Genomic DNA, 18,097 nt, shown 5'->3' with positions numbered 1-18,097 from the left:
TTAAGCCACTGTAAGATAATATGGGTCATGTGGGGGAATTTTTACATTGAGATGATGGCCCACAAGGTCAGGGACCTGATGTTTTTCAGGAAAAACCTCAGCCGAAGACTCAGTGAGGGTCGTGGGTCATGTCTCTAGCTCAGGGGTCTCCAACCTTGGCAACTTTAAGACTTGTGGACTTCAACTCCCAGAATTCCTCAGCCAGCTTTGCTGAGTTGAATTCTGGGAGTTGAAGTCCACAAGTCTTAAAGTTGCCAAGGTTGGAGACCTGTGCTCTAGCTCACCATCTTACAAAGTTGTATTGGTAGTAGCCAACCCGTCTCCTGTTTTGTCCTTGTCTTAGTCTCAGGAAGGAGTGCCCTCTCCGAAGTTGCAAGACTGAACTTCAAACCTGTATTTCTATGCTACAAATTGCCCGTTTTTCTGTTTGTTAATTGGATGGAGTAATAATTACGAAGAGCAGCTCTGGCTTGGGGTGATGTGAATGGATTATTAAGGCAACTCTGATGAAGGGAGGACGAGAGGTCCCCCAATCCCTTGTCTCTCTTTTCCCATCCATCTCTAAAGCAAGATTTCTTGGCAACTTTAAGATGTGTGGACTTCAATTCCTAGAATTCTCCAGCCAGCAGAATCCTAGGAGGAGAAACCTGCTCATCTTAAAAGTTCCCAAGGTTGAGAAACACTGATTTAAAGTCCGCTAAGCCATCCCATCAACTGAAGAATCTTTGTCTGGTGGGAATGACCTCGGATAACGGCTGGGAGCAAGCCTTCTCCCCGAGACTTGGCTTTATCTCTTATGGGAGGGTGTATCTCCACTATCACAGCCCAGCTTTGTTTGTGATCTCCACGTTCCCTTCCAGAGGGAAGCTGGTTTTCAGGGCGAAGCCTTCGCACAGACCGAGCAGATCCTTCAGCCTAATGTTTCCCACCAGAGGACTTTGCAAAAGTTTTGCAAAGCCAAAGGCATTCCTCACCCCACAAAAAGACAGGTGCTCTGCAGTCCCAGAGACATATCCCCCCTCCCCCCCAGTCTTACCCCCTTGATGGATACGCAGAGGGAAAGGGAGGGGGAAGGGGAGTTGTCAGCTTTGGCATGGAGTGGCTGCCTCCCCGATCTCCAAGCTGGTGGGAAAGTTTGAATCTGTTGCTATTTTCTAGTTCTTATCACCCCGTCTTATCAGCGAGTTCTTGTCTGCAGGCTTGGTTTGGGACTGTCAGGGTCTCTCTCTTGGCAGCCTGGAAAAAATCCTCCCCCCTCCCTCTCTCTCCAGATTTTTTTTAAAAAAATTTACTGGATAAATGAGAAAGATCAAGAAAGGCTTATTGTTCAGGCGACAAGAGAAGAAGTTTGGTGTGAATGAAATGATTGACTAATTAAACTCCTAATACTTGGGCTGAATGTCTGTCTACCTCCTCCCAACTTCCTGGACGAGAAGTTTCATGCCAATAGCAGGGAATATTTGTAACTCGGAGTTGAACTGGGGGGTCCCTGGTGCGCTCTGAGCTTGGTGGTTTTCATTACGTTCGTTCGTCGTTACTTAACCAGGTAACATCATCAGTGATCTGGTCTCCCGACTCCCACCCTTTGTGGGGCAGCCCTTGATGGTTTTGTAGAGAGGAAGGACTTGGCGCCAACTCCTGCCTCCTGCCAGGTGGAGAGAGATGCTTCGGAAGGGCCCACTGAGGTGGGAGGGGCACTTTAGGGAGGTTGTGCACCTGAAGGCCTAGGAAAGGAAGAATGGGGTGGGAAGTGGAATCCTTTTCAGCTGCAGGCACAGGATGTTGGGGTGTGTAGTCCCACACGTCTGGAACAGAACAGGTTTCCTGGAATGCTGTCCTAGGCGGAAGAGCTGTACGGTATTTTAAATAAGGTGCCTGGCTGTGTTTATAGGAGAGAAAAGGAGCTGCCTTAGACCCATAGTTCGATTTCAGTTGGCACCTTGAGCTGAAGGGAGTCTTTGATTGTTCTTTCATTTGTGAAAAGGAGGGAAAGGAAATATTGGCACAGGTGCCCGTGTCCTCCTGGACAATACCTGGTTTCTCTTTAACCCCCTCATTTTAAAAGAAGACAAAACCGAGGTTTACCATACAGGATGCACCCCAATCCCAGTAAAGCCCCTTTCCCCCCCACTCCCACAAGGCCTTTTTTAATCTCACACTTGTCCCACAGTGGAGCCACCCAGAAGCCAGCAATTTCCTTGCATTAGGAGCTGAGGAGCTAAATATGAATAGAAATGCAAGTCCTCGACAGGGCGGTTTTCCAAGGGAATTATCTTGGCTGCCTTGGATTGACAAGCCACCTTTCTTTAGCCAGCCACACACTCGGTTGGCGGTACCTTTTGGACAAAAAGGGGGAATTAGGGATTCGAACTGGCCTTTGTGAAGGTTTAGAAATGAGCTGGAAGGAAGGCTGGGCTGACTTGCCAGGTCTTCAGAAGCGGGGAGAGCCTTGTTTCTCTTTACGGGGGGACAGGTGTATGAACCAAGAGTAAAACCCTGCCTGGAAGTCAGAAAGGAAAGAGAAAAAGGTGTGTAGGATTCTCGGCAAAATGTATTTCTTTGTGTTTCCAGATGAGGAGGTGTTTGGGAGAGCCTCCTGATGCACAGTGTGTCTATCTCACTTCCTGAATTTTTGTAATTAGTCCCATCTTGCTTGTTTCCTGCCATGGAAAACCAGATTTTCCATAACTCTGGAATCCTCTGAATTCTAAAGTTTTTGCTACATATTAGGGATAGCTTCCTTAGGTTGTGTAGGATTTGACTCAGCCAACAAGATTCGTAGAAGCTAAATAAGCTGAATTCTCAATTTTGGCTAAAAGGGGAGAAAAGTTTTACTTTCTCATCCAAACTGAGTCAGACTGGAGGGATCACTGACAAGAACAGACAGAGATGACCAGAGGATGGATGTGTGGGGAGTGGGTGTCGCAGCCCCACTCCCAGCAATGATATTTTCCTTTCAATAGGAGAATTGGCTGTAAAACAGGGCAGGGGGCACAGAGGTGAGGAATCAGCTGTGGCACAAGGAAGGCCAATGTCAGTAAGTGAGTAGAGTTTGTTGTTCTGTCCCCAAACAGTCTGCTCTCCATCACTGAATTCCATCCCCTTCAACAAGGGAGATGATGATAAAGAATAGGTACCACTGATGTCGTTACCTAATTTGGTAATGAAATGTCTGCAAGTAAAGCAGCAAGCTCAGAGAACACCAACTCTGCCCCACAAGAGGTAGCACGCAAAATCTTCTGGAGGGTCTGGAAAATTTTTTGCAAAAGTGGCTTTCTAATTCTCTTCCAAGAACTAGCCAGGTTTGACCCTGATTATCTGCTGGGATCAGCCAGAGTTGGCCAGGTGGTGGGTCCAGCTGTTCTGACCAGAAGTGAAAGGGAACGGCCTTGGATCAGATCGGTTGGATTCATCCTAATAGCTTGGGGGAGCTGCCTCTCGTGCCCAGGAAATAAACTCCCAGGGGTTTGCAGACATATTCTTCATCATCCAGGGTAGACCTCCTACCCCAGAGCACATTCATTTGGGGATTTTGCAAATGCTGGCCTTCTCTCTCTCTCTCTCTCTCTCTCTCTCTCTCTCTCTCTCTCTCTCTCTCTCTGTACATGGACATATTCCCACTCCTCCACCTCCCCACAGAGTTCTTGGAAGGGGCAGAAAGCCGGTGAGCATCTGCTGGGGTAACGTGGCCCCATCATCTCAGATTTGCCCCAATTCTCCCTTTACAATGGCTGATTTTTTTAAAAGAGAGAGAGAGAGAGAGAGAGAGAGAGAGAGAAGAAGAAGAAGAAGAAGGTGGGGGGAAGGGAAGGAACCCCAGTTTAATTGTCTGAGTGGGAGGATCTGGGAAGTGAGTGTGTCTCAGGCACCCCTTCCCCTTCCCCCCTCCCCAAAGCCAGCCTTTAGTAATTCAGTTTTAAAGCATGAAAAAAGGGAGTTGATGAAATTCCACTATCAGCAGTGAGCCAATATGCAAAATATCTCGCCCAAAATCAAATAGCTATTATGTTTTCATTTCCATTTCAGCGTATTTGCTTAATGAAGAATAGACAGATCAGGCTGACGGAGGGAGTCTGCGTGAAGTGATAACTCCTCTAAGGCTCCGAGCAATCCCGCAGACATGATGCCCAACTCGGCTCCCTCCCTCCTTCCTCCCTTGCACCTCTTCCACACTCTTCCCTTTTTCTCTCGCCTCCTTTCTCCCTCCTGTCTTCCAAAAGAAGAGCCCAGCTCAGCCCAGGGAAGCCGGGAGGGTTTTTGGGGTGGGGTGGGGCAAAGTCTCTGGGTGCAGATGAATGCAGACGGGGCCTCCGGAATAATAGCTTTGGGTTTTTCCCCAAGAAAAAGAGTTGCAGATGTTTTAGGTGGGCTCTGCCAGCCTTCCTGGGTCCTTGGTTGAGCCAGAAGCCCAGGTTCCACCAAGAGATTCCCCCGATTATGTAGCTAGCGGCAGTTTTAAAGTCATAAATTATAACTCATAAGCCTCAAAGGGGTTACGCATTGTGTGAAGTTGTGGTTTTTTGGATAAGCCACAGTTGGTGGAGTTAACTTATCAGGCTCAGCCATAAATCACAGATCTCTAACTGTATCCTGGCAGAAGGCGATGGGCAGGTCCAGCCCCAGACTAGAATAGAAGTGGTGACACCCCAGCTTAAGTAAATGGAGATATCAACCCCTGGACTTGATGGGAAGCTTTTGGGGGCACTCTCCATCCACCCCTTGGGCAACCTCTGGACCTTTTGCTGAATGTTTCTGCATCCCAAGTGTTTGTATGGTATTTCCTAGGCTTCCTTCATGGCCAAAAGAGCAATAAACCTCTTTTCCAAAATCAAAGTGAGGTTGAACACTGTAAGTTACACCAAACCGGGGTTTCCATGTTGGGCAGAGAAGATGGCAGAGGAGATGTTCTGCTCCACTTCTAATCAGCCCGTCCTCTTTCTTGAAATGGTCCTGCACCCTGTCCTGCCCCTTGGGCCCCCCCAAGGAAAACAAAGCTCCCCCCTCCCAGAAGCGGAGAGAACCCCCATGCATTTTTCCAGACCTCAACCACTCTCCGAGACTTCAGGCATGTATATTTACTCTGCGAGAACAAAAGGCCCATAATCTATACAAAGCAGACAACAATGAGCGTGAATAAAGAGCTTGCCAGAGAAGAAAAGGCAATTTATTCTAATGCTACTAATTTCTGTTCCAGCACAATTAAAAAAGCTCTGATAATATTCAGAAACAATCGCTCGCTAACAAATCGTTTCTCTCACTGTAAATTCGTTAGGCTAATTTTTTCTTTCACGCCTTCACGCTCCTGGTTCTGATAAAGTTAACCCTCTCGGTCCTTCCCTAATTCTTCTCTTGCCCTCTCCCCTTCCCCTGGGATAGAGGGGCAGATAGAGGGAGCCAGAGGTCAGAGACCCCCACAGCCCCTGGACCAGCACCTCCGCAATGAAGGTGGCTCAATCTAGCAATAATTGCTAGCATAGCTGGCTTTGGAGTCTTCAGAGCAGAGACGGTCTTGGTTGGGATGCTAGAAAAGCTTGAGAAGATCAATGTTCCATATCCTTGGAATTGTGGCCTCCTGAGGTTCTGATGTTGTCTACAGAACTGTGGAGGATTGAAAAATGTATTTCTTCTGATTATGAGTTCCAGTCCTTTAAGGTTCTAGATCAGGCATGTGAGCCTTCTCCTGAATGATGAAGCCTGGTCCATCATGAGGTCTATCTGGAGGCCTTCTTCAACAGCATCCTGGCCTTGGGATCATTGTGAAGCCCCATGTGGCTTCCTTATCTTGCCCTTGCAGCCCCAGTTACAAAGAGTAGGGGGTCAGTCTTCCTGGCTATATCAGAAGCAAAGAATCCGCAAAGAAACAGAACCTCTCAGTAGCCTTCCCTGGCATGTATGTTTGGCCATAATTCTCCCTGTCTCTTGAGTAATATTTTTAATCAAGTCTTCTAGTGCCATGACCACAACTTGTGTGCCTCCATTCCCTTTTGACATGGATTTAGGCTGTAGCTCTAGGTCCTATATTTTGGCACTATTGTGCTGATGATACCCCAACAGTATAGGTATGATGCCAAGATAATGTAGGGGTCTTGCAATGCTACCTCTAGATCAGGGGTGCAACTTTAAGCCCTGTGGACTTCAACTCCCAGAATTCCTCGGTCAGCCCTGCTGGGTTTCGAAAGAGGCGGGATGGGCACCTAATCTAACTCCGGTCTTTCCGTTGCTCCTGCAGGCGCCTTGGGTGAGATGGAAGAAGGAACTGGTGGCCTTCTGGAAGACGACTGCCTGTCCGAGAAGGAAGGAAGCGCTTCGGATCATGAAGGCTCCCTGGAAGGCGACTCTGCCGGCTCCCCATGTAGCGAGCGTGAGTGCCTTGATTTGCTTGCCCAGTGGTGGGGGGGGGAGGGAGGGAGGGGGCTACAGTTTATCCATGCCCAGGAGCACCCTTGAATACAGATAGTCCTCAACTTACGACCACGATTGAGGCCAGAATTTTCATTGCTAAGTGAGACAGCTGTGAAGTGAGTTTGGTCCATTTTATGACGGTGCTTGCAACAGTTGTTCAGTGAATCTGGCTTCCCCATTGACTTTGCTTGTCAGAAGGCCGCAAAAGGGAATCACATCCAACTGTCATAAGTACATGCCAGTTGCCAAGCCTCTGAATTTTGATCACGTGATCCTGGGGATGCTGCAACGGTCATAAGTGTGAAAAGTGGCCATAAATCCCTTTTTTCAGTGCCGTTGTAACTTTGAACGGTCACTAAACGCACGAGAGCTGTAAGTCGAGGGCTACCAAATTGCTCTTCTACATCTGTCATCTCCCCCCCCCCAATATATTTTGGATGCACAAGGTGTTTTCCCTGGAAAGGCTCTGATGGAGAAGTCCAGGCGGGAGCCCCCCGTTCTGACGAGAGGGACGGTCACTTCTCCGGGTAGAGGAGCAGCCCTTGAGATCCTGAGTTTCGTGAACTATGATCTCCTTGCCAGGGGGTGGGGGGAGGGGGGAATGGCTGCCAACGGCTGCCAAGCATTGGCGGCACAGGAGTCTTGGGCTCGCCAGTCCTCGGCTCTGGCTCAAATTACAATCAATACCTGCCCTTCTCTAACGAAGAGCTCGCCTTTTTCGTGGCTCCTCCTGGAAAGACGGCTGGGCGAGCGCTGACTTCGTACTTTCCTCCCCCCCCCCCTTTTTTTTTTTTCCTTTCTCAAAATTTCCCTTTGCCAAAGGCAAAAACGAAAGAGGCGCTTTTCCTCTCCTACGGGCAGAAGAGACCTTCGGCTGCCGGTGGGACTTCCGGCTGGGCTTAGACGAGGGAGAAAGTTGCCCGGAAGGAGCCGGGCTGACCTCGCTCAGGGCTGGCAGGATCTGGCTGGGCCAAACTGCCTTCGAGGGGGGAAGGTTCGCTCCAGCGTGGCTTTCCCCATGCATGGCTGGACGAGGATGCCTAGCGTCCCTCAGGGTTGGCATAGACAGCCGCTGGAAACTGGTTCAAGCAAAACTAGAGCTGAAGTCCTCGGCTTACAACAGTGGCCGAAGTTGCAACAGCACTTAAAAGGGAAAAGGGATCTTAGGACCATTTTAGACACTTACAGCCATTCTAGCATCCCCAAGGTCACTTGATCAAAATTTGGGCGCTTTGGCAATTGTCCTGTATTTATGATGGTCGCAATGTCCCGGGGGGTCACGTGATCCCCTTTTGCGACCTTCTCTCAAACAAAGTCAACGGGGAAACCAGATTCATTTAACAACCAACTTAACAACTGGCCGGATTCACTTAACAACTCTGGCAAGAAAGATCGTAAAAATCGGGCAAAACTCACTTAACAACTGTTTCGCTTAGCAGAAATTTCGGGCTCAATTGTGGTTGTAAGCTGAGGACTACCTCTACGGGTTTCTTGCCCCCACTCGGCAGCAGGACAACGACCTCTGAAACTATCTGTTTCCCGCCCCCCTCTGCATTTCAAGACAGTCAGACTCCTAATCGTGATTATCTCTCAGACTTTTGATCCGTCAAAGGTCCACAGCCATCCCTCTCCTACAGATGTGGACATGCATGCACGCAGCTGGACCGTGGGAATCATATGCATTGCATGCAGAAAGCCTGAGCATGCATGCATTATTTATCATCCTTTGTCCAGCGGTGGAAGTGGGTGGATGTTTGGGCAGTGGGCATGGGGTTTGGGGCTGGGGGCTGGGGGGGAGGCTTTTGAAAGGCCAAGGGTCTTGCTCAGTGGCAGACTTTGACCCACCCAGCTGGTCTGCAGAAGGAAAGAGAGAGGAGGGGGTTTCATCAGATATCGAAGCTCTCTTCAAAAGCCCCTGGTGGGGGTTGGGGGGGGGAGATGAGAAAACAAGGCAGCCGAGAGGGAGGGGGAGAGAGAGCCACAGAGAAATCTCTCCCTCCTGGCTGAGTGGCGCACCTGGCACTAGCGCCGTGATAAAAGGAGGCGATAGTGCGTGATAAGGAGCCGGCTGCAATAACTGTTGCTCCCGTGGTGCATAGCAAGAAGCTTTCAGCAGGATGGATAACAATCAATATGCCAGCCGCTTTGATTTATAGCCCCAAATAATGGGACTTTTATACCCGCCGATTGATTTGATATTAATCATCGCCTCCCCACCCTGGTCACCTGTATTAATAATAATCGCCCATGGCCGGTGACGTCAAGCACGCACGCAGACCCACCCACCCCTCGGTGCCATTTATGGGGCCCGTGGAGCAAGCGTTCGAAAGGCAAACATGCCCTGTGCCCACTAATCTTTCACACCACCTTCCGAGATCGGCTTATCTCAACCAGCAGGTTAATGGTGAGAATAATGGTTCTCGGTTGCTCTGAGGGCAGCCCAGGTGGAACTGGCCCAGGAAGGTGCTTCTCCTTGGGATCGACCAGCCGAGGGGAGGCCTGGGTTAGGGGCAACCCCAGCTCCTGTCCTCCCCAGGTTTAAGAGCTGAAGTTCTCTTGCTCCTGGGCCCAAACCTATGGAGCAGGGGTCTCCAAACTTTGTCAACTTTGAGACTTGTGGACTTTAACTCCCAGAGTTCCCTAGCCAGCCCAGCTTTGACCTATTGAGCAGGGGCCTCCAACCTTGGCAACTTTAAGTCTTGTGGACTTCAGCTCCCAGAATTCTGGGTGGCTGGGGGATTCTGGGAACTGAACTCCATAAGTCTTAAAGTTGCCAAGGTTGGAGACCCCTACTATCGAGGATTCCAGCTAGACAACCTGAAAGCCACATCTGAAGGAGCTTGTTGTCCTGAATCAATTCTTCTCCTGTGCCCACCAAGATATGCCTGTATGGAGAGGGGGGACATATCACTGATCTTGTATTGGTGCATATGTATGTGTGAGAGAGAAGTGGGAATGGGCTTCCATGTGGCCATTCATCAGCTCCTTCCACCCCCTTTCTGGCAACTTGCTGTCTGCAGAAAGTCCTTTCTTGATATCTAACAGCTTCCACTCCTATTTTGGGAGCTTTCAGTTGATTCTCCTGCTATTTTAGCACTGCAGTGGTTTTGGAGATAATCCTTCAACTGCTGGGGGAAGCTTGCATGATCGCTGATTTCTAAGAGTCCTCCCTAAATTTGTTTGTCGTTCTATTGTTTCGTCTTATCATGGTCATCGCTGTTTTTGAATTATTGTTAGCCACTCATGAAGGGGAGGAGGTGACCTCTGCTGTGGCTTTAGGACTTTTTGTGGCCCACAAAGTAGCCTTGATAAGCTTGTTGTTTTTGAACCAGAGGAAAAGCATAACAAGGACGTAACTCCTTCATCTTCTTCGTTGACCAAGTAAATACAGAAACCCAAACAAGGATTTCTTTTGTTCCAAATTTTGGTTTTGGATCGTCAGGTGCAAGCCAAAATGTTCTTAGGAAGCCATAAAATACAGGCAGTCCTTGACTTTTGAGCCCAAAACTTCTGTTGCTAAGTGAGACATTTGTTAAGCGAGTTTTGCCCCATTTTACAACCTTTCTTTGGGGGGGGGCTTTGAGTTGGCACAATAAGTTGTCACAATATGGGTGTCAAGGATTTTTCTCACCCTGTTGCTGTCTGAATCCTCCCTTGCTTGGCAACCGCCTGCCTCCCCTCACTGCAATTTATTTATTTAATAATAAATAAATAAGGTTCCAGGTTCTTTCCTGAGTCAAAGCCAAGTATCTGCTGAGGATATATTCGTCATATATTAAGTTTATAAGGCCACCCAATTCCATAAGGACCCCAGGCAGCGGACAAGGATAAAATCACCGCCCCCCAAAAAAAAGACACAAATAGTTTCACATCCATCTTTTTCCTGTGGATCCTTAAATGCCAGATGGCCCAATTCTTTCAACACCAGATTGTTAACTCGGGAGGTGGACTGCATCAATTCACAGTGAAAGTGGATAGGTGATGGTCTATTAGATGAAGAAGTCGCTTGGAGAGCAGGTGAGCAAGGGAAAAGGTTATAGATAGCTCCCTTTTCTTTATAAAGGTTTTTTTTTGAAAATGTGGTCCCCATTCTATGGTTCCAGTCCCCTCTTCTAGGAAGTGATATCTAGGTTGGGAACCTTGCCTGTTGTTTGGGGAAACGAGTCTTATTTATCCTAGCTCCTTTAGTTCTATTTCCGTAAATTATTTCCCGCAGGAAGAAGAAAAAGATAAGAGGAAAGCATGGAAGAACTAAGGAGGGCTCCTATTGGGAGATGTTCCCATGTGGGCCTCCTTCATGGTTGCCATGCCTTGTCTGGAAAATGTCTGAAGACTTTGCTTTCTGGTGCCTACCTCTAAGCCTTTATGGGCACCCGGGCTGAGATGGAGACAGGCGAACAGCTGAGCAGGAATCTCCTGCCCTAACCAACCACTGATCGTATCTCCTTTGTGGGTTTTGAAGTGCGATTGTGATGTTTCCTCTTTTGATTTCAGAGGCCGAGTCCAAAGAGGAGAATCTAGACGAGTCGGATAAGCCGCAAACGCCAGAGACCGAGCTGTGGACGGGACCAGGTAAATCTCCTCTCTTCGTTTTCTCAAAAGCGCCCGGTTCTCAGCACAGAACAAGGCGGTGAGCATAAAAGCTGAATGCTTTGCTTGTGTGCCAGGTCCAGCTTGGTTCTGCCTGATTTGGTTCTGCCCCACCGTGAAAGCGTACCAAATACCAAGCATTGGCATGTGAATTATCTTCCAAAAGTGATCTTTAAAAACTTCGGTTAGCTTGCTTGGAACATCTCTGAAGGAAAGGGTCCTTTTTAAGAATCCACAGACTATATCATAGGAGAGTTACGCAGTAGTTAGGGGAGGAAGTGCCCCATCTGATTGCCTTCTCCCACTTGTTGATCGTGACCATCTGTCTCCTGTAACTCAGGGCACATCTGACAGCTCCCAAATTCAGGCCAGTGCAGGAGCTGTGACTCCCATGGAAGAGCCTAGTGCAGAGGTTTAGGAAAGCCGGATCCTGCTTCTGGTGTTTGGTTTGGACTTTAAACTGTAAGCTGACACGGTCTACGGGGAAACGGTTGGGCGTGCCAGTCTCCATCTGTTAACAGAACAGTAAGGAAGTGTAAAAACAGAAGTTCAGATATATGCGAGATACGCAGTGGCTCCGATCGGGGTGATGTGTACAGTAGGTTGGATGTAAATGAAGGGGCTCGGAGTAGCTCTTGTGCGTATCTCTCTGGCAGGAGATCCCAGGCTCAACTGAAGTCTGAAGATTAAGTAGGCCAAAGGGAGTGGAAGGGACCAGGGATCTGGTTGTCCATCGGCTGCTGTCATCACACAGCACCCACTTTCACCCAGCGAAAGGTCCTTGGCGATACCTGCTTGTTGGAGAGCATCTCCAAAGGTCAAATGTGGTCCCACCAAAGGATCCCGACACACCCTTAGTCTTGTTTGAAGGATGGGCACTCAACAAATATTGATCCAGGCTGGAAAATTACTTCTTTCCGTCTAGAGCCATAGCTGGACACCACAGGTGTCAGTAGATCATGTGGGCCAAGTCGCCAACACTTTCCCACACAGTTGAAGGCAGTTCCTTGTGTGTTCCTCCATCTTTTTCCAAGCACTTCAGGGATGTGTATTTGGAAAAGGGTTCTTTTTTACCCTAACAAGAGCCTTGGTAGTACAGTGGTCTAAGGCACCCTGTTATTAAGCTGGTTATTAAGACCAGATGCCAGCAATTACTGCAGGTTCGAATCTCGCCAGGCACAAGGTTGACTCAGCCTTCCATCCTTTCTAAGGTAGGTAAATTGAGGACCCAGATTGTGGGGGCAATAAGCTGACTTTGAATAAATATACAAATGTATGAAGGCTATTGCTTAACGCATTGTAAGCCGCCCTGAGTCTTCGGAGAAGGGCAGCCTATAAATCAAATTTAAAAAACAAACAAACCAAAAAAACAATAACTTTGCAAGATGGGCTAGCTAAGCCAAGGTCATGGAGAAACCAAAGAATAGCCTTACAGCATCTTAGAACTTCTCAAATCATATCATTTGCATGGATGAACATGCGTGCATTTGTACCCACATCCATGTGTGGTTCTTCCTTCACACACAAAAAAATTATGCTCATCTAAAATTGTTTACACACCTTATATACACAATGAAGCCAACAGTACCAGAGTTGCTAAAGAGAGAAGGAGAAGAAGCTTCTCCTTGAAACCTCAGCTCTGCTCCAATTTCTGCTCTTAGAGCTTGGATACCTTCCCCTCTTGTTCTTATGGGTTTTGTTTCTTGAAAAGAAGGGGGGGTTACGAAGAAGACCCCCCCCCCGCTCCTCCTTCTCCTGGGTCAGTTTGGAAACACACCCAACCGGGAGATGGCATGGAGACTCCTGAAGGCATATCTCCACTCTTTCCCCAGCTGTTTCGGAATAGCTTTTCTGCCAGCATTCCTCTGCTCTCCCCTTTTCTTTCTCCTCCAATTCCCCTCCCCACATCTGGCTCCTAGTCCAGGAAGGGAAACGTGTGTTCGCAGCCAGGCTGATATCCTTGGCTCTTCCTGGATGTGTTGGCCGGAAATAGATCTGCAGAAGGTCCACACCTTCTCCTTGGTTATCTGCTGTCTCCCATCCCTGACCTTTGGCCTGTTGGAGCCCAGCCTGCTCGGCCCCTGCTCGGCACTGGCAGTGATGGTCCTTGGCCCACCATGCCAGGACGTCCTTCCCGCCATATTGTAAGCATCCTGGAGGGCAACAGTTGGCATTCCCGGCCTCCAAAATGCTGACCGTGGGTTTATTCTTTAACCAACGATTTATCAAGTCTTCCCTGTTGACTGGATGCTCAGTTTAGGACTCTTACCTTCACTGAGAATGACCCAAGTGAAAACTATCTGGCTGATTTCCAGAAGGGAAACCCCACACTTTCCCCCCAGGGCCAAGTGCCACCTGGGAAAAGCAAGGAGAACGAATGGAAAGAGGTTGCAAAATCAGTGATGGAGGCTCAATGTGCTGCAGGCTGGGGAATTCTGGGAGTTGAAGTCCACACATCTTTTAATTAATTACTTCATTAAATTTCTTCCAAGAATAAAGTTTTAAAAAGAAGAAGAAAGAAATTGGGGAAAAAAATAGGGAGGGGTAAAGTGCAAGGGATAAAGGAAGAGAGGAAAAACAAAAGAAAGCAACTTTCTTTGATAGAGTTGCAAATTAAAATACATTCACCTTTTGATCTGACATTAAGTAATACGCAATGTTTCTATCATCAGAAACAATTGTAATTGTCACAGAATTAATACAGCACCTCTTTTGGTCTCAAGCAAAAAGTCCATAAGTGGTTTCCACATAAAAATAGATCTTAAGGTTGCCCCGGTAGAGAAAGACTGGCATAGATTGTGCCACCTCGGTTCAAAGGTCCCGGGGGATAATTCTCCACTGGGACCCCAAAAAGCCCCAGTTAGTAGGAGACAAGAACCCTGATTATGTTCAGTCCCCCATCCTTCCCTGCTGGAAAAATCCTGCCTAATTGGCCTGCTCCTTCCCCGAGGCTGAAAACGGGCCTAGAAAATGCACCCACCCACCCCACTCCCGTGACTGAACCCCGTTTGGCTCTTTGCATTCTTTATGTAAAAGAGATTTTATTATCTCTCCGTCCAGCCCATCTCCGCTGCGGTAATTGGAGTGATATTAATTTCTGTGTGGCTGGGAGTCGATCTTGGTCCGGCGATGCGGGGGTGATAGAGCCCTTCCTTTCTGGGCTAACCGCCGCGATAGGCCTTCTATCAGTCTCTACGCAGGCACCGCACTTATCAGGAGGAGAATGGCAGAAAGAGGGAAGGAAGGAGGAAAAGGAGGACACTTGTCAGCAGCCTGAATTTCTCCTTTATCTGGCAGGATCCACCATGTGTCAGCTCTGGCAGGCAAGAGAGTCTTGGAGACACAGAGATCAGACAGGGAAGTTGGGCTTTTGTTCCTGAAACTAGCAAGTTTGGGCCATTGCAAACCTTCCTTCCTTCGTTCCCTCTCTCCCTTTTTTATCTCCCTCCCTCCTTCCTTCCTTCCTTCCTTCCTTCCTTCCTTCCTTCCATCCCATCTTCCTTTCATCTTCAATCACCCACCCTCCTTCCCTCTCTCCTATCCCTCCATCTCCTTCCTTCCTTCCTTCTTCTCTTTCTCCTTCCTTCCTTCCTTCCCCCCGCCTCCCTCTTTCTTCCTCTCATCCCTTCTTTCTTTAGCAGCCTCCCTCTCTTTGCCCAAGTTGGCAGAGTTAAGCAGAGCCTCCCTCAGGCCCAGATTTAGCAGCTTGCCAAGGGCCTGGAGAGCATCTGGAGAGCACAGGGGGACCAAGCGTGCAGTCTCCAGTCCAGGTGAGATGCATCTCCAGCTTGGCATCTTCTTCCTTCCTGGAAATATGCACCAATTTCTTGAGACTATGTTTGGGTGCCAACGGTGGCTCCCCTTTGCCCTGGGAAAGGTGCCACAGATGATTTGAGGCTGAGGACGGCCCGGACAATTCAGACCTGTTTGCCATGGCGGTTGGACTCCGAGTTCAGATTCATCTCCAGATGCTCCTATCAGGCCAATCACAAATATATTGTGGCTGCTGTTACTAGGATGAAAGGACGAGGGTCTTCTCTGTGAATTCCCTCCTGTCTGCAAAGGAACAGCTCAGTGGTGAAATGTAAAATTTGTTGCTACCGGTTCTGTGGGTGTGGCTTGGTGGAGGTAATGTGACTGGGTGGGCGTGGCCAACTTTTTTTTTTTACTTTTAAACCCATTTTTTCTACAACCTCTTCTGCTGAAGAGGTTGTAAAAAATGCTTCTAAAAGCCTCTGACAATCCCAGCTGAGCCACGCGATCATCAGAGGCTTTTTTTTTTTTTTTTTAGTTTTAAAAGCATTTTTTCGGCCGAAGAGGTTGTCGAAAAAATGCTTTTAAAAATAAAAATAAAAGCCTCTGATGATTGCGCAGCTCAGCTGGGCATGGGGTGGAGGGGCCGGGATTTTTGCTACCGGTTCTCCGAACCACCTGCTGCCATTGCTACCGGATCGGGCGAACTGGTCCGAACCGGGAGCATTTCACCCCTGAAACAGCTGGATATAAAGCAAGTCAAAACAATGGGCACATAACCCAGCAGGTCATCAAATCTGAACATTGAATGGGAAGAAACAGGGAAGTCTCAGAGTAGCTATGAATGAGGGGAATTCTGTGGAACCTCCACATTCAGAGGAAGTCTATCTCATTGGCGGCCAACCCGAAAACTCTCCTGAGTTAGCAGAAGCGGATGCAGGAGAACCTTGTTGGGTGCTTTCATTCTGGAGCCCCCTGCAATTCGTAGGGGCTGTAGACGCAGCCCACCCTCTTCAGCCCCAACAGCTGCAGCACAGACCCCTGGTGGCCGGAGACGGGCAGGGAGGGCAGGAAGACCCTTTGCGGCCGCTGCCCGCTGTGCCATGCACAATGTGAGAATCAAGGGGAACGAGAGGGACGGGATTATTTTTCCCTTCCCTCCTTTTTAATCTTCTGTTTGACCTTGCTTGCTGGAAGGGTCTTGGCTGCTTTAAAATTCCGATATGCAAATCTGTGATAGCTCCAATTTATAATCCTTAACTTGGGCACCGTTGCAGCAGATGAAACAGCCTCTTGCATTTGTTTCCCCGTCTCTCAAGCCGGCGGCTCAGCCGCTGGAGTCGTCCCCAAGCAGGGGGGGACTTGCCTGCTCCCTCTCGCCCCCTCCCCAAGTGGAGCTGAGATGGAAGGAGGCTCCCTTTGCTAGGAGCTGCTCAGCATCTTCCCAGAGAGACCCCAGCAAGCCAGTAGGGCTGAAAAGCAAACTGGGGCTCCAGTAGGCACCCCACTTCATTTTCCCCCTCGCTCTAAAAATTCCAAGGGGTTCTTGAGGACCAGCTGCTTGCCTGGGCATTGGGAAGAATAGAATAGAAGGGCCTTGATAGTACAGTGGTTTAGTGCACCCTGTTATTAACACAGCTGCCTGCAATTTACTGCTGGTTCAAATCTCTCCAAGGCTCAAGGTTGACTCAGCCTTCCATCCTTTCTAAGGTAGGTGAAATGAGGACCCGGATTGTGGGGGCAATAAGCTGACTTTGTATAAAATATACAAAAGAATGAAGGCTATTGCTTAACGCATTGTAAGCCGCCCTGAGTCTCCGGAGAAGGGCGGCATATAAATCAAAAAAAAAAACCATCAGGGGCTGATGGGGCTTTTGGGTCTGGGCGGTACCAGATTTCATGCCTGTTTGGAGTCCTGCATCCAGCAGTAGAGGTTGATTGATGGTTAACCATTTGTGTGAAATGGTATAGGGTTCCCAGCTGGAGCAGGGGGTTGACTAGAGGACCTCTAAGTTCCCTTCCAGCTCTGCTATTCCGTTATTCTGATTTGACCCTGCCCTGCTCGCGTGTACCATTTCTGGGTTGGTAGCCTGGGCTGAGTTTCCTTTCTAATCAGTGGAACATTTGATTCAATCAGAACCTGTTGGTTGAGTGGCAAGAGGGATGGAGAGACCTAAATCCCTTCCCCTTTCATTGGCATGTTCAGCCAAGGCAACCCCGCCCTTCCTCTTCCCTCTCCTGTCAGTGCTCTTGACAAAGTCTCGTTCATGGCACACCTTTCACCTGCTGCCAGTTCAGGTAAAGTCAGATTTCAGAGGAGCTCAACTCCTGATGACTCATGGGTGCATCTGCGTAGTTTCCACTTTCTGAAATGGTTTTCAGGTGCCCGGCCTAGTCTACAGGTTGGGATTCCCTGGTGGCCCCATCCAAGTATTAACCACGTTTGGCCCTACTTAGCTTCTGAGCTCAGAAAACACCCAACTGGGTCCATTGGTCATTTTGCCCCCCAGGTTCTGTCATATGAAAAGGCTCCTGGACACAGAGATGGTTATTTCGCATGTGTGCAAATTGGTTTCATTTAAATCTACGTGTCTATGGAGAGATGTCTCAACCACCCTGGTCATGGTTGTCCCAAAGGTACCATATTTTTTGGAATATAAGACGTACCTTTTCCCCCCAAAAAAGAGGGTGAAAATCTAGGTGCGTCTTATACTCCGAATGTAGCCCCGCCCAGCTTCTCAAACGGAGGTTTCAGAGGCTGAAAAAAGCATCAGAAAAGAAGCTTCAGAAAAGAAGCCCCCAAACAGAGCTTCAGAGGCTTTTTTTCTGAGGCTTTCAGAGGCCGAAAAAAAGTTTTTTCTGAAACAGAGTTTCAGAAGTTTCAGAGGCAGAAAAAAAGCAAAAAAAAGCAAAGCACAGAGCTCACAACCAAGGAACCTGCTGCTAAAATTCACCTCTGGGAACAGCTGATTGGGGGTATTCCGGGAGGCCGATCCACCTGCCAATCAGCTTTTTTCTTATTTTCCTCCCCAAAAACTAAGGTGCGTCTTATACTCTGAAAAATACGGTACTTCTTCCAAAAGGCAAGTAGACTCTTTTTTCCTTGAGTACTGAAGAAGCTTCTTGGAGGAGAAGTGAAACATTTTCAAGGCAAGACAAAAAACAAAGTTCAGTTGTCTTTTGGAAAAAGCACCTTTGGTTTAAATCGACATGATTGTTTTTTGTGGGGGGGGAACGAATGTTTCTATAGCTTCTTTGGGTGTTTTTTTAACGCAAGGGACGGCTCCCACCTTACACCTCTTGCTCAGGAAACATGGGAACCGGTGGCTGTTTTTTCCCGTCCCTGGAAGCA

General features: G+C 48.5%; 1 protein-coding gene across 2 annotated transcripts in view; it reads left to right on the top strand.

The window, feature by feature from the left end:
* Positions 1 to 18,097, top strand: part of ZFPM1 (zinc finger protein, FOG family member 1) — a 69,816-nt gene that overhangs the window by 28,016 nt on the left and 23,703 nt on the right. For both annotated transcript variants that reach the window (XM_034426603.3, XM_034426602.3), the window contains exons 2-3: positions 6,230 to 6,361; positions 10,897 to 10,974. In XM_034426603.3, coding sequence (XP_034282494.2) covers positions 6,230 to 6,361; positions 10,897 to 10,974 — 210 coding nt within the window. The remainder of the gene's footprint in view (positions 1 to 6,229; positions 6,362 to 10,896; positions 10,975 to 18,097) is intronic.

The sequence above is a fragment of the Pantherophis guttatus genome, chromosome 11, assembly GCF_059756535.1.
Source record: "Pantherophis guttatus breed Tessera chromosome 11, ASM5975653v1, whole genome shotgun sequence".
Lineage (NCBI taxonomy): Eukaryota > Metazoa > Chordata > Lepidosauria > Squamata > Colubridae > Pantherophis > Pantherophis guttatus.
The sequence above is the reverse complement of the archived record's forward strand: the minus strand, read 5'-3'. Positions and strand labels throughout refer to the sequence as shown.